Below are 17,518 nucleotides of genomic sequence, written 5' to 3' on the forward strand. Positions count from 1 at the left end.
CATACATCCTAAATCATTGGTAAAACATTGGAAGTCCCTGGAGGTAGAAGAATTCAGGATGTTTCTTGACTTACTTTACCACATGGGAACTATCCCATTGAGCAGAATGAGTAACTATTGGAGCACTGACCTGCACTCTCTGGATTACAAGGCTTTCTACGAGTTATGGGCACAGACAGATTTTTTGGAAACTTGCAAGATTTGCATTTTGCAAAATATCCAGAACCACTGAACCTACACCTTCTGACAGGCTGCACAAAATTCAACCCCTGTTACATATTTTTCATAAGACAATGGACAGACTTATATTACACACCAAAATTTCACAACAGATGAATCCATGGTTCTGTGGAGCAGTATACTCATTTTCTGACAATATGTAAGGACTAAGGTTCACAATTATGGAATTAAACTTTATAACTTTATATTTTTCCCGAGGGCATGCAGCTTTACTGTATGATTAAATGATGATGGTATCCTCTTGAGTAAAATATTCCCGAGGAGAAATAGTCTCCCATTCGGATCTCCAGACGGTGACTACTCAAGAGGACGTCATTATCAAGAGAAAGAAAACTGGCATTCTACGGATCGGAGCATGGAATGTCAGAACCCTTAATCAGGCAGGTAGGTTAGAAAATTTAAAAAGGGAAATAGACAGGTTAAAGTTAGATATAGTGGGAATTAGTGAAGTTCGATGGCAGGAGGAACAAGACTTTTGGTCAGGTGAATACAGGGTTATACATACAAAATCCAATAGGTGTAATGCAGGAGTAGGTTTAATAATGAATAAAAAAATAGGAGTGTGGGTAAGCTACTACAAACAGCATAGTGAACGCATTATTGTGGCCAAGATAGACATGAAGCCCACGCCTACTACAGTAGTACAAGTTTATATGCCAAATAGCTCTGCAGATGATGAAGGAATTGAAGAAATGTGTGATGAAATAAAATAAATTATTCAGATAGTGAAAGGAGATGACAATTTAATAGTCATGGGTGAGTGGAATTCGGTAGTAGGAAAAGGGAGAGAAGGAAACATAGTAGGTGAATATAGATTGGGGGTAAGAAATGAAAGAGGAAGCCGCCTGGTAGAATTTTACACAGAGTACAACTTAATCATACCTAAGACTTGGTTCAAGAATCATAAAATGAGGTTGTATACATGGAAGAAGCCTGGAGATACTGACAGGTTTCAGATGGATTATATAATGGGAAGACAGAGATTTAGGAACCAGGTTTTAAATTGTAAGACATTTCCAGGGGCAGAAGTGGACTCTGACCACAATCTATTGGTTATGAACTGTAGATTAAAACTGAAGAAACTGCAAAAAGGTGGGAATTTATGGAGATGGGACCTGGATAAACTGAAAGAACCAGAGGTTGTACAGAGTTTCAGGGAGAGCATAAGGGAACAATTGACAGGAATTGGGGAAATAAATACAGTAGAAGAAGAATGGGTAGCTTTGAGAGATGAAAAAGTGAAAGCAGCAGAGGATCAAGTAGGTAAAAGACGAGGGCTAGTAGAAAACCTTGGGTAACAGAAGATATATTGAATTGAATTGATGAAAGGAGAAAATATAAAAATGTAGTAAATGAAGCAGGCATAAAGGAATACAAACGTCTCAAAAAAGAGATCGACAGGAAGTGAAAAATGGCTAAGGAGGCATGGCTAAAGGACAAACATAAGGACATAGAGGCTTATCTCATTAGGGGTAAGATAGATACATCCTACAGGAAAATTAAAGAGACCTTTGGAGAAGAGAGAGCCACTTGTCTGAATATCAAGAGCTCAGATGAAAACCCAGTTCTAAGCAAATAAGGGAAAGCAGAAAGATGGAAGGAGTATATAAGGGTCTATACAAGGGCAACGTACTTGAGGACAATATTATGGATATGGAAGAGGATGTAGATGAAGATGAAATGGGAGATATGATACTGCGTGTAGAGTTTGACAGAGCACTGAAAGACCTGAGTCGTAACAAGGCCCTGGGAGTAGACAACATTCCATTAGAGCTACTGGCAGCCTTAGGAGACCCAGTCCTGACAAAACTCTACCATCTGGTGAGCAAGATGTATGAGACAGGCGAAATACCCTCAGACTTCAAGAAGAATATAATAATTCCAATCGAAAAAAAAACGCAGGTGCTGACAGACATTAACATTACCAAACTATCAGTTTAATAAGTCACAGATGAAAAATACTAACGCAAATTCTTTACAGATGAATGGAAAAACTGGTAGAAGCCAACCCCAGGGAAGATCAGTTTGGATTCCATAGAAATATTGGAACACGTGAGTCAATACTGACCCTATGACTTATCTTAGTAGCTAGATTAAGGAAAGGCAGACCTACGTTTCTAGCATATGTTGACTTAGAGAAAGCTTTTGACAATGTTGAATGGAATACTCTCTTTCAAATTCTGAAGGTGGCAGGCTATTTACAATTTGTACAGAAAGCAGATGGCAGTTATAAGAGTCGAGGGACATGAAAGGGAAGCAGTGGTTGGGAAGGGAGTGAGACAGGGTTGTAGCCTCTCCCCGAAATTATTCAATGTGTATATTGAGCAAGCACTGAAGGCAACAAAAGAAAAATTCAGAGTAGGTATTAAAATCCTTGGAGAAGGAGTAAACACTTTGAGGTTCGCCGATGACATTGTAATTCGGTCAGAGACAGCAAAGGACTTAGAAGAGCAGTTGAACGGAATGGATAGTGTCTTGAAAGGAGGATATAAGATGAACATCAACAAAAGCAAAATGAGGATAATGGAATATAGTCAAATTAAGTCGGGTGATGCTAAGGGAATTAGATTAGGAAATGAGACACTTAAAGTAGTAAAGGAGTTTTGCTATTTGGGGAGCAAAATAACTGATGATGGGGGAAGTAGAGAGGATATAAAATGTATACTGGCAATGGCAAGGAAAGCATTTCTGAAGAAGAGAAATTTGTTAACATCAAGTATAGATCTAAGTGTCATGAAGTCGTTTCTGAAAGTATTTGTATGGAGCATAGCCATGTATGGAAGTGAAACACAGACGATAACTAGTTTGGACAAGAAGAGAATAGAACCTTTTGAAATGTGGTGCTACAGAAAAATTCTGAAATTAGATGGGTAAATCACATAACTAATGAGGATGTGCTGAATAGAATTGGGGAGAAGAGAAATTTGTGGTACAACTTGACTATAAGAAGGGATCGGTTGGTAGGACATGTTCTGAGGCATCAAGGGATCACCAATTTAGTATTGGAGGGAAGAATAGAGGGTAAAAATTGTTGAGGGAGACCAAGAGATGAATACACTAAACAGATTCAGAAGGATGTAGGATGCAGTAGGTACTGGGAGATGAAGAAGTGTGCACAGGATAGAGTAGCATGGAGAGCAGTATCAAACCAGTCTCAGGACTGAAGACCACAACAACAACAACTTTATATGTTGAAAGAGTCATCTGTGTTAGTCCTGAGGGTTATTGTACCTATAGAGATGCCTCTGATCAAGAGGTTGGTGGAAGCAGGCATGTTAGTGCAGCTGTCCATACATTACAGGATGGAAAATTGGGGTTGGGCATTAATTATTTGTGGATAATTTCTGTAACAGTATCAACCACATCCAAGAACATTTTCAGAACAACACATATGTTTCAGGAATCCTCAGAAAGAACTGTAGAGGTAATCCATTAGAAGTGATTACTTCAGAACCAAAAAAGAGGGAATAATGAAGAGGAAATTTGTGTACTCAAAGTTTTCTGAGAAAATGGTTGATACCATGAGATGTCAAGGTGTAATTCAGAAATCTGAGATGGTTCTTTCTCCTTTTAATGCCTATAAGATGTGTATACAATATATAACAAATACAGATGAAACAAAAGGCTTTACATCTTTCATAATTCAGTAATAAAGTCCTTACTTCCCCCTGTTACACAGGGGAGTACACCAGTATGCCCTTCATCACTGGCTAGGGACTGGAGAAGTGTGCCAGCTCGCTCACACTGAATAGGTTAAAAGTAATATTTTCTGTCTTGGATGCCCATAGAAATTTTTCTAAGAGAGAGGCAAGAACAAATATTTTTGGATATAACTAATTTGGTGACTCATATCCCTAGAACTAAATTTAAAAAGAACACAAGATGTATTGTGTCTCTAAATGTTGATAGTTGTCTTATTTACTACTTTCAACTGAGGTTCTTAATTTGTAAGCATATTTCAATAGTACATGCGCAGTACATCTTTTTATATTATTAATATGAATATAGATGTCACTTTTTGATTCAAAGGTGTCATCAGTTGTTCAGTTAGGAGCCAAAGTAAAAATTCATGATTTTTTGAAAATTAGACATGAAAATGAAATTATAGTAAACCCTGTTCAGATGTCAAGTTGTTTCAATGAATTCTTCCTAAATGTAGTAATATCAAATATGGATATGACACTCTATCAAGGCATTACAAATTTGGAAAACAGGCAGAACACATTTTTTGCACAATTTGAAGAAAATCACCCAAAGGATGTGGAAAAGAAAATATTGTCTCTAAAAAATGAAACCTCACATGGGTGGGATGAAATAAGCACATATGTAATCAAGTTTGTGTACGATATTATTTCTCAACCACTGTCAATTATTATAAATGAAACTTTTGAACAGGGATGTTTTCCAAATGTATTGAAATATGCTGAGATCAAACCTCTATTTAAAAAAGGATTGACAGAACATATGGGGTATTACCACCCTATCTATCTTCTGCCGGTCTTCTCTAAAGTATTTGAAAAGACTGCAGAAAAACAAATTAATAAATTTCTTATGCCCCACTTTAGATGAGTGTTGAAAGGTCACAGGAGTATTCTGTGATCTAACTAAAGCTTTTGATTTAGCAAACCATGGACTAATCCTCCACAAATTACAGATGTATGGAATCAGGGACACTGCTTTAAAACGGTTTAGCTCTTATCTCTCAGATAGGAAACAAAGAGTAATTTTAACTTCAAATGGAACCAATTATTCCTCAGACTGGAAAACAGTTCCCCAAGGAGTCCCACAAGGTTTGATATTGGGTCCCTATATGTTTCTTTTTTACGTAAATTACTTACCACTTGCTAATGATGCTCATTCAGTCTTATTTGCTGATGATACATCAGTTCTAATTGAAAACGAGATATCTGAAAGTATTCCAGAAAAAGCCAAAAATACTTTAGAAAAACTCGAATCCTGGTTCCATCAAAACGGAGTAAAACTAAATGTAACTAAAACCAAAATGATACATTTTGAAGCTAAATCAGTAGAAAGGACTGAAATAAAGATAACTTGCAATGATCAGGATATCACAGAAGCAAACCATGTGAAGTTCTTAGGCCTAAATCTTGATAAAAATTTAAATTGGAAGGTACACATAGATTACTTAGCAAATAAAGTGAACAGCTTGGCATTTGCAATGTGTATTTTGTCAGGTGCCACCATCAGGGATACCAGAAAGATAGTTTCTCACTGCTACTTTGAGTCAGTTATTCGTTATGGGATAATCTTCTGGGGAAATTCAGCAAATGTCACTAGACTCCTAGTATTACAAAAGAAAGTAATTAGAAACATGTGTGATGGAAAAAAACAGGAATCCTGTCGACCACAGTTATAAAATTTAAAAATATTATCTATTCCTTCACTTTGCATATATGAGGTGGTGGTGTTCTTATATAAATTATCAACATACACTAGACACTTTCCATTTTGACCACAACTACAGCACTCACGACAGAGATAATTTCAAACTTCCAACACATCGTTTCAAACCCCAGAGTATATGAGGTTAAAAATTTTCAACACAATATAAGGCAGAATATATTTAAGATGTAGCTTCATTCACTGAAAAGATTGCTCTTTACTCTTCTGGTGGAAAAGTGTTATTATTTTGTCAAAGAATTAACGGAGGACAGTTACACAGTCTGAACACAGGAATTGTATTACATGTATTATTTCATGTACTTGTGTAGCTGTAACTTAGAAATGTAAAATATAATGTAAACTTAAAATTTCTCTTAAAAAGAGGTAACCTTGACATGTCTCCTGTAAATCAAATCAAATAATTGTATGTAATGAGCCGAATAAATCACATATCACATAACAAATATCACACACATCACGTGTATGTGGTTCAGTGTTGCACCCATAGACTTTGAAAAGGCTCTAAGCTTGGAGAGCACATCTTTTTGAACTTGAATTTTACACTCTCCAAAGGCAAAAAATGGCCCTTCCTTTTACTGACCAATATGTTCAGGATTAAATATAGATGTAAATACCAGCAATACTGTGTAGTTGTATTCTTCCAAGAGAATTACAATAGCCTTGTTGTGTAAAATTGAGTGCAGAATCAGGAAACCACCATGGTTTTTCTTTATCCATAGATTAATGGTAAACTACAGTTGACATTCTAAGGAGCATGAAAAAGTGGGTAGGGGGGTGGGGGATGGGGTGAAGAGGGAATTGGGGACAGTTCTGTGTGTCATGCATACTGCAGCCATGTTTATGTGTTGGGAATCGGCAATGGAATCCACACACTGGGATGAGAGATCAGTTCTCTTCTGCAGCTCAGAGAGGATTGAACAAGATAGCAAGAGAGAAAAAAAATGGAGACTCTAATTTGTAATGGTTCTGCAAAGGCTCATACACATCTTTACCACATATCAACATCTTAACTGCAGCCACACCAAGAAATCAGCATAATTTCATGTGAACAGCATGTCAACTAAGAAAAATCAAGCTATATCGAGATTGTTAAAGCTGCAGTATTTTTCGTCTTGGTCAGCAATGTTAAATCTGCAGTTTAGGGGAGTCACAGTAAATGACTGCTTGAAATGTTAGCAAATTCTGTAATGAAAAGATGTCTGTACCCAGATTCCAGGAGGGGCAAGTGCTTACTATTGTCTGATAATCCCCCCCCCCCCCCCCCCTTGCAGTTACCTTTGTTTTGTGTTATAAGAACTATATGATTTGCACTGTGCCTCAACTGGTGGCTGAAGCATATGCAATCTAAAATCAGAACTTTTGGACTTAATTTATTTTTTACATATCTGTATGAGGACATAAATGTCACAATACAAACAACAAGTTACAATTGTTGATAACCTACTCACATGAACAATCCTAGGAATTCCTTCTACATCTACATTCATACTCTGCAAACCACTGTGAAGTACTTTTTATTGAACCATGTATTAGGGTTTTTCTCTGTTCTGTGTGTGGAGTGTAGAAAGGGTGTCTGCGTAAATGCCTCTGTGTAAGCTGCAGTAATTCTATTCTTGTCTTCAAGGACAAATGAGCCTCATTGTCTCCAGCAAAGATTGTGAAGGTGAAGGAGACAGGTGTTGCAACAGTGACAGGGAAACTGCAGATTTAACGTAGTCAACTGAGATGAAAAATGCTGCAGCTTTAACAGTCACTATACTGCTTGACTCTTTTTTTTTTTTTTTTTTTTTTTTTTTTTTTTTTTTTTTTTTTTTTTGTTGAATTTGAGCGATGTAGTATATTACTCACTCAATACTGGTCTTTTAAAGTTTGTGAATAGGTTTTCATGGGACAGATGACACCAATTCAATTGCTGTTTTTAACAAGTAATTCAAACTGAGCAATTATGCAACTTTACATGGAATTTTACGAGCTGCCTATGTACTGAGAAAGATATAGCTGTTTATTTTCTGCATTAAATTATACCTTCTAATTTCTGCAACTAGATTAGTGACTTTTAGGAACACAATAATGTTTTATCACAAACTACTTTTTTCTGACATCTGTAAGCAAAAAAATAACAATAATAAAATAGAGATTATCAATTTCATTATGCTTACATATGAATGTTTATTGTTCTGTCACCTTCAGTAAGGATAAATTATCCTCAACCCACACTGGAAACCTGTGGAGTCTAGTATTCATACTATGCAGGAGTTTATCATCTTCTGCAGCATTTTTCATCAGTAACTGACAAGGAATATTCAGTGGTAGCTGCTTGCACAAGTGTGATCATGAGCTACAACTAATATATTTTTAAGTTCCCCACTTTCAACATTGTGTACTTAGGTCTCTTCATGGGTGGGGCTGTTGTGGGGCAGTAGTACAACATGCAACAGAGCATAACATGCTCAGTTTCAATGGCTGCTTCAGAAACTTGGCATCTTGATCCTTACCTACTCCATCCGTTTCTCTGAACTATACAGATGGGAGTAGCCCTTGCAACTGTCCTTCTCTCCTGTAATCATCCTGGTCTCAATCAGTCTCCAGTAACCCACTGTCCCTGCACCCTGCACACTCTGCCCAACAGTTTCTCCTTCCTCCATCCTATCACCCATTGTAATACATGTCCCTACACACCATCAGTGTGCACTACTCCCCACCAGCTTTGGCACATGTGGGTCACATGCCTTTCCTGTGCACCTTCCACTCCTCACTCCTGCATTTGTAGCTGGCAAATCAGCTGTCTCCTAATGAGCTGCTGTGCACCCACCCAGAACCCTTCTTCCTGTCTCCTGCCTCTCTCACTCTCTCTCTCTCTACCCATCCCACCCATGTTTTCTTGAGTGTGTCTGCCAACAACTCAACACTTCTGTTTTTCAGTAAGTGGTCTCCTTTATTCCTCAAGTGTTTAAATCAAGATTATGCCTCTTTCCAAATGAATGATGGCACTGAGTGCCTTGCCCAAAGAAGTAGGCCAATGTTTTCTGGTTATAGGGGGGGTTCTGTGATGTTTTGATGTGCATTTCATACAGTGATGTGGGCTCACTCCTTCAGGTTCAGTGAACATGAACCATGTTTATTTTAACATTCTCAGTGAACAAGTGTTGCCCTTTCTTCTACACCTTCTTGAAAAGTGTGTTCTGAACACTTCCATCTTCCCTAACACCAATAGCCACATTCACATGTCTGGTCTGACGAACACTCGGGCATTTTATCACACCTGGAGTAGCTCATTGTGTCACTGGATCTTAATCACATATAGAATGTCTGAGACTATTTGGAACAGAGGGTTAAATGTAGCAATCAATTCAGGCCATTATCAAGGCTAGCTGCAATGTTACACAATATTAGTGTGTTTTCTCCACAGGGTGACAATTGTTTCCTTTTTTTAATGTGCTTCGATACAAACAATGTGAATATTTAAATTGACTGCACATATGATATCTGTGGCTGGTATAATGACATGCTGAAACACTGCCAACCAATTCCAATGATTACTTGTTCTCAGTTACAGCAAAGGCTGCACATACCAATAAACAATCGAATAAAAATGAACTAGATTTGTTATGGCTCACATTGTTTATACCACCCATATACAGTTATTTCAAAAATCTAAATCTATATCTACATCTACTTTGCAAACAACTATATGGTACATGATGGAGGGTACTTCGTACCACTACTACTCATTCCCTTTCTTGTTTCATTACATTATATGAGATTCAGTTTTCATTCCATATACCCAAATATGAGATGATTCCTGTGGGTGTGGAAAATGTCAGAAAATATAGCACAAAGAACATTGCACATCTGAATGTAATACTCACTTCTCTGATCATTTGTCAGGAGATTGTCAAAATATGTGAATACATTTCAGTAAACTGGAACTGCTAATATTTGCAGAATTAATACAGTGTCAGAATGAAACATAGTGTGCACTTTTAACAAATTTATCACACACAAAATGCCTAATCATGACTGACATGACCAAATGATGTCAAAAACTGAAATTTAAGACACATTTTACTTATGCTGGTCTCACAGCCCCTGTTAAGATACTCATCTACAGAGGAGAAGGAGTTGCTAACCAAAAAGCACTTCCAACTCTGTTTAAATTTGCTTTGTCTGAAATTGAGTTTTTACTGGCTGCTGGCAATTTATTGAAAATGTGTGTTCCTGAATACTGGACCCCTTTTTGGACCAAGGTAATTGATTTTAGGTCTCTATGTTGATTGTTCTTATACTATGTACAGGGTGTTTATAAATGAATATTGGGGTTTTAATGCTTTATAATATTTATTATATTAAACTTACAGTCATAAATGATATGTCAAATGAAAGAGCAACTCAAACAGTTTTACCAAGAACACTATAAATGTTCAATTTGAGCACTATTTGTCACACCGTACACATCAAGTCTATAGCCAAGTTCTTCCCAAATGTTGATAATTGTGTCTACAGTGATTGTAGCAACAGCTGCTTCAATCCAGTTTTTAATTAAGGGTGGTCTGCTGGTCTGAGGCACATACACATGATCCTTCATGAAGCCCCAAAGGAAAAAATCACATGGCGTTCGGTCGGGTGAACGTGGAGGCCATGCAAAGCATGCCCTGCCATTGGGCCCCTTGCGTCTTATCCAGCACTTGGTTACAGTGAAGTTCAACCAATTGAGGCAGAAACATTGCATGCTGCACATGTGCGCTGGTGCCAAACACAACTGTTTGAGTTGCTTTTTCATTTGACATATCATTTATAACTGTAAGTTTAATGTAATAAATATTATAAAGTGTTAAAACCCCAATATTCATTTATAAACATCCTGTATTGAGCTGTTGCTTGAAAATAGAAATACATTATTTGTATCAAATTTAATTAAGGAAAAATGTACTGAGAAGCATTAATTAGAATTACCAGTTACTTAAACAAGCTTCTACTGATGTTCTTGAATTTACAGCACAAATGAGTCCTATTAACATGCTTTTGCACTCTAAATACTTGTGCTCAATTTGATAAATTACTCCATAAAATGATCCCATATGACATGATAGAATGAAAGTAAGCATGCCAAGAGCTCGAACAGAAAGGTTTAGGTGTTCGTTTTTCCAGCTCGCTGTTCGGGAGTGGAATAGTAGAGAGATAGTATGATTGTGGTTCGATGAACCCTCTGCCAAGCACTTAAATGTGAATTGCAGAGTAGTCATGTAGATGTAGAAATGGAGCAAGAGAAGAACAACTGTCTGTATTTCTCTGAACATGTCCTAATTTTTCTTACATTACCCTTGCAGTCCTTAAATGAAATGTAAACTGATGGCAGCAGAATCATTGTGTGCCACCACTAAGAAGTTATAAATTCCACTATGCCATAAGAACTTGCTGTTACAGTGTTTTGACAGAGTATTAGTATCTTAATTTCTTGTATTATGTGGTTTCCTGCTATTAACTGTTAGTGCAAGAAATAAACAATATTTGTTATACATTAAATGAAAAAGTATACCTAAAATGCTTAGAGGGTTAACTAGGTAACAAGCTAACATGGAGTCAACACATGGCTAATCAAATCATGAAGCTGAGTTTGGCACGTTTTGCAGCTGAAAGTATCTCTCAATGTCTTAGTTGAAGACCAGAATACTAGTTTATTTTGCATGCTTAGACTTATTGTTACCCAAATGAATTGTCTTGTGGGGAATACAGCTACAGGAAATAAAGTATTCATTCACCAAAAGTAAGCAATAAGAATACAGTATAATTCAAAAAATCTGCTATCTTGCCAAAGCCTCCTCAAAGACCTTGGTATTATTACCTTCATTTCAAACTACATTTACTACTTAATGATGTTTGTTGCTAATAAAGAAGAATCCTGGAGAAGGATTATTAGAAAAATAAAGGGTGCAATAAAAACTGCAGATGGTTGGAAAATAAGAAGTAATGAGGAGATCTACAAAAATATAGAGAAAATATCTGAAGTAGTGGCCAAACAAAGATTAACCAGTTTTGGACACCTCTACCGAATGCATGGACACAGACTAACAAAATAAATACTCCTATATTTCTGGAAGAAGAACTTGACTATAACATGGATTGCAGAAGTAAGGAAAAATCTACAAAGAAACAACATCAAAGAATCAAAAATAGCAGAAAGAAACTGTTTTAAAAATAAAACAGTAAATTTGGAGGGTTTTCAAAGCAGAAGAAATAAAAAGTCGGGAACAACATGGACAGTAGAAAGGAAGAGACTTCATGGGGAGAAAATGAGGGAATACTGGAAAAACAGGAAACAACAACAAAGGAAGAAGTGGAACTGAAATTGTTAATGTGATCCTAGTTGGTCAATATGATTGTAAAAAAAATAAAAATAAAAATAAAATAAAATAAAATAAAGAAAAATAAAACAAATGTGATGTGCATAGTGATTTATACAACCATAATACAAGAAAGAAAAATAATGTCAGTATAGGCTTTGCATCCTTGTCCAAAATTCAGAGAAGGATTATGTAGTCTTATGTGAAGGTCTTTAGCAAGTACTCTTCTAACATAAAACAAGAGTTTGAGATCCATACATATTCATAAAAAAATTAGAAACACATTATTAAGCACTTCTTCAACAAATTTTCTGATTAGGTAGGCTCAAGAATAGAAGGTTACTGTCAGCAGCTTGACAAGTAGCAAACATTCACTGTAAACAGGCACCTTCTCTTATTGTACGAAGATGAATTATTGCTCTATGATAAACATTAATATGGATGTTTACACCAGTAATACGAGATCATGAGTCATTGTTTGATGTATTTAAGGAGGCAGGGCCTTTTTTCAAATTTGGTGACATTCTTGTTAATTTCACTATGTTGAATTTGGTTTGAGAACACACAAACAGGGTACAGACATTTAATGAAAATTATTTATTAATCCCCTTTATTATTGCTGCTTTTCAGAGTTAATGTATGTCCCAATTCATTCCTTGTCCCTAAAGGCTCTTCTTCATGATGGGATCCATAGAACAAGATGAATAAGCCAATCAACCTTTGACTCGAGGGGAAAAAAAAGTTACCTCTGACTGAGAATGCGGTGGAGTGATTGATTCTGGTAGCAGGAACAGTACATAAAAGAAGCCCACCAGACACAGACCAGCTGCAGTTGTAAATATGCCAACAAATCCATAGGCTTTATACAATGGTGCACAAACTGCATTGCCACTGATTGCACTCAGACTCACAGATACTTCCACTAAACTGAGCCTAAAAAAGAAAAAAATAACTTTATAATAACTAAAAAATATATTAAAATCACTTACTTTATCCTACAATGTAATAATAATAATAACACACTCCTGGAAATTGAAATAAGAACACCGTGAATTCATTGTCCCAGGAAGGGGAAACTTTATTGACACATTCCTGGGGTCAGATACATCACATGATCACACTGACAGAACCACAGGCACATAGACACAGGCAACAGAGCATGCACAATGTCGGCTCTAGTACAGTGTATATCCACCTTTCGCAGCAATGCAGGCTGCTATTCTCCCATGGAGACGATCGTAGAGATGCTAGATGTAGTCCTGTGGAACGGCTTGCCATACCATTTCCACCTGGCGCCTCAGTTGGACCAGCGTTCGTGCTGGACTTGCAGACCGCGTGAAACGACACTTCATCCAGTCCCAAACATGCTCAATGGGGTACAGATCCGGAGATCTTGCTGGCCAGGGTAGTTGACTTACACCTTCTAGAGCACGTTGGGTGGCACGGGATACATGCGGACGTGCATTGTCCTGTTGGAACAGCAAGTCCCTTGCCGGTCTAGGAATGGTAGAACGATGGGTTCGATGACGGTTTGGATGTACCGTGCACTATTCAGTGTCCCCTCGACGATCACCAGAGGTGTACGGCCATTGTAGGAGATCGCTCCCCACACCATGATGCCGGGTGTTGGCCCTGTGTGCCTCGGTCATATGCAGTCCTGATTGTGGCGCTCACCTGCACGGCGCCAAACGCGCATACGACCATCATTGGCACCAAGGCAGAACGACTCTCATCGCTGAAGACGACACGTCTCCATTCGTCCCTCCATTCACGCCTGTCGCGACACCACTGGAGGCGGGCTGCACGATGTTTGGGCGTGAGTGGAAGACGGCCTAACGGTGTGCGGGAACGTAGCCCAGCTTCATGAGACAGTTGCGAATGGTCCTCGCTGATACCCCAGGAGCAACAGTGTCCCTAATTTGCTGGGAAGTGGCGGTGCGGTCCCCTACGGCACTGCGTAGGATCCTACGGTCTTGGCGTGCATCCATGCGTCGCTGCGGTCCGGTCCCAGGTCGACGGGCACGTGCACCTTCCGCCGACAACTGGCGACAACATCGATGTACTGTGGAGACCTCACGCCCACGTGTTGAGCAATTCGGCGGTACGTCCACCCGGCCTCCCGCATGCCCACTATACGCCCTCGCTCAAAGTCCGTCAACTGCACATACGGTTCACGTCCACGCCGTCGCGGCATGCTACCAGTGTCAAAGACTGCGATGGAGCTCCGTATGTCACGGCAAACTGGCTGACACTGACGGCGGCGGTGCACAAATGCTGCGCAGCTAGCGCCATTCGACGGCCAACACCGCGGTTCCTGGTGTGTCCGCTGTGCCGTGCGTGTGATCATTGCTTGTACAGCCCTCTCGCAGTGTCCGGAGCAAGTATGGTGGGTCTGACACACTGGTGTCAATGTGTTCTTTTTTCCATTTCCAGGAGTGTAGTTTTTAGGAGATCCTCATCCAGACTTTGAAGGCCCAATGGATGTATACAATACTAATAATAAGAATCTAATAGAGGGAAACATTCCACACGGGAAAAATATATATAAAAAACAAAGATGCTTTAACTTACCAAACGAGAAAGACTGGTATGTTGATAGACACCATCAAAATCACAAACACACACACAAATATTCAAGCTTTCACAACCCCTGGTTGCTTCATCAGGAAAGAGGGAAGGAGAGGGAAAGACGAAAGAATGTGGGTTTTAAGGGAGAGGGTAAGGAGTTATTCCAATTCTGGGAGTGGAAAGACTTACCTTAGGGGGAAGAAAGGACAGATATACACGCGCGCGCGCGCGCACACACACACACACACACACACACACACACACACACACACACACACACACACACACACACACACACACACACATATACAGACACTGGCAGGCATATGTAAATGCCATATATATATTTGTGTTGCCATGTGTGCATGCTTGAATTGACCGCCAACTGTATCAGTGCAGGCCAACCGCTAGAGACTACCAGTGTGAGGTGTGCACGCGGTGCGGCCTCCGATACACTGACTGTGGACGACTAACATATATATATGGACAGACCAGTGGTGACTAATTCTCTCACATTCTTCCAGTAATACCATTAACATCTGTTGTTCTGTGTCTTTGTTGCATGTGGATTCATAAGAGATTTACTTCTGTTACTGTTCTGAGGTTTATGTAAAACACTTTATTTTTGTTACGTAGATCAGTTTTGCATATTACTTGATTACTACACAATTGGCAAAAAGTTTGGAACGGTTTTCACAAGCACAGTTTTTAAGTGCAGTCTCATCAAGTTAGTCTTATGGACACCGTGCTAATGGCCCTGACTGAATAGCTATCTTTGTCAGTGATCACTTTGTCAGCTTTCACTAACAGAAAGGGTATCATTCCACTAGTCCACCCACCAACTTTTCCTTTGTATGATGATTTAGTCAATGATTAGTAGGTTTACAAAAAAAAGACTCACACAGCATTTTTTGGCTTTCAGTGTGACAGACTCAAGTTTATGCAAAGCCTTCTCTCTCTTGTAGATTCCACCTAAAATGTATCAATCACTGTGTCAGCTTACCCCTTTACAAGAACCAGCAGCTGTTACTTTTGATCACATGTGCAGTTTATTGTCCAAATACCATCACAAACAAATGCATGTCACTGCAGTTTGAGCTAAACTGTACTGAAGCCACAAGAAACCAAACCAGTCTTACAATGCCTGGCTGAATTTCATGGCCATAGCCATAAGTGTCAATTCATTACTCGTGCCCTTGTATAGTGCATGATGAAATTATTTGGTTAGCTCTGGACAAGGAAGTGTGCCAGAAGGTTTTATTCTGTGAAAAACCCCCAATGTCTGAAGTTTTGCAAATAGCACAATCTATTGAAGTTTCTCAGGCAGCGGGTTTCAAAACTGAAGTGTGTGGCAATGTGCCAACAGTGTCACAAGATGTGCCCACTTGGATGACAGATAGCTTCCATGAGAAAGCAACAGTGATGGTGGTGAACATGCATGTCCAATGCCAAGCAGACCAAGGCCAGCCCAAGCAGCTGCAATCACCACACTACCAGCATCAGCATTCTTTGTTCCTCTCTTGTCCTTTCTGTTCTGTCCAGCACAAACATTCAGTGTGTCCTAAGCAGTGTCCTACTTGTAATGCTTGCTGGAAGAAATGCCACATTGCCTTTGTGTGTCATTCAAAGAAAATTGCTCAGGCTATGGACATGGATGTAAACTGTGTGATTCCAATGCTTGTGACATCCCTCCAAGTTGTTTACCGAGTTCAGTGTTTTTTTCCAAGTGCTCCGGATACAAATCAACACTGATGCTGCAATAACATTATTGAATTCTCAAATTTACATGAGTATAGGCTTGCTCCCACTGACACTGGCCATGCAGAAGCTAATCACTTATAACAAACAGAACATTGTGTGTTTGGGACAATTTATGGCATCTGCCATTTGTGAGTCAATTGTTTGTTCCATTACATTTTTGGTGGTTGCTGATGTCAGAGTTCAGAACTTGTTTGGGATGGATGTATTTGACACATTTGGATTTCCTATCGCTGACACAATTTACCTAGTGTCCAATCAGGTAACATATCCTCAAATGGAAACACTGTGTGAAGAGTTTTTGGACTTGTTTTCAGAAGGTAGGGTGTGCTGCACATTTTTCTTCTTATATTTCTTTGAAATCCATGGTTCGGCCTCGTTTTGTCATGTGCATCCTATTCCTGTCACCCTAAAGATCAAGTGAATGCAGAATTGAACAGACTTCAATCTCTAGGGATGGTGCAACTTGCCATGGCTAGTGAATGGTCATCTTTGCTGGTTGTAGTTCAGAAGCTGCTTGGGAAACTTTGCCTCTGTGGCCATTTCAGTGTCACTGTCAATGTGCAGTCAATTGTGGATATGTACACTCTCCCACGCCAGGAGGAACTGTTGGCAAAAATATTGAGTGGCAAGTATTTTTCTAAAATTGATTTGTCGTACGCGTATCTGCAGGACCTTGTGGACGAAGGGTCTCTGTTATTTCTGATTTTGAATACTCCTTTTGGTCTTTATCAATATTTGTACCTTATTTTTGGGGTGGACAGCACCCCTGCTATTTTCAAATGATTTTTAGAGCAATTGACTATGCCTGTCCTGTGTTGCATTAATTATCTAGATGATATTGCTGTCATGAGCTCCTGCGTGGCTGATCACTTGAAAAATTTTTTTGCTCTTTGTTTTCCATCTAGCAGTCCACAGGATTACAGTGAAACCTCGTGAAATCTCAGTATTTTTTTTTTCCTGTTTTCTACCGTTTATTTGGAGTTCAAGATCTTGTGCGATGGAATTTTCCCTCTGCCATATCACACGTCCACTGTGCTGTGGAGGCGCTCTGTTACAAACAATGCACTTATATTTTCATTCTTATTAACTCATGTGCAATGTTTTAACGATAATCTCTGTCTTCCATGTTACCAGGTCTTCATCTTTAAGCTCCCAGGTGCAGTCCCCAACAATCAGTCTTTCAT

General features: G+C 38.9%; 1 protein-coding gene across 1 annotated transcript in view; it reads right to left on the reverse strand.

The window, feature by feature from the left end:
• The window catches only part of LOC126354333 (proton-coupled folate transporter-like), a 231,414-nt gene that overhangs the window by 75,139 nt on the left and 138,757 nt on the right, over positions 1-17,518 (reverse strand). The window contains exon 5 of the mRNA XM_050003899.1: positions 12,752-12,938. Within this exon, the coding sequence (XP_049859856.1) occupies positions 12,752-12,938 (187 nt within the window). The remainder of the gene's footprint in view (positions 1-12,751; positions 12,939-17,518) is intronic.

The sequence above is a fragment of the Schistocerca gregaria genome, chromosome 3 (genome assembly GCF_023897955.1).
Source record: "Schistocerca gregaria isolate iqSchGreg1 chromosome 3, iqSchGreg1.2, whole genome shotgun sequence".
Classification (NCBI taxonomy): Eukaryota; Metazoa; Arthropoda; class Insecta; order Orthoptera; family Acrididae; genus Schistocerca; species Schistocerca gregaria.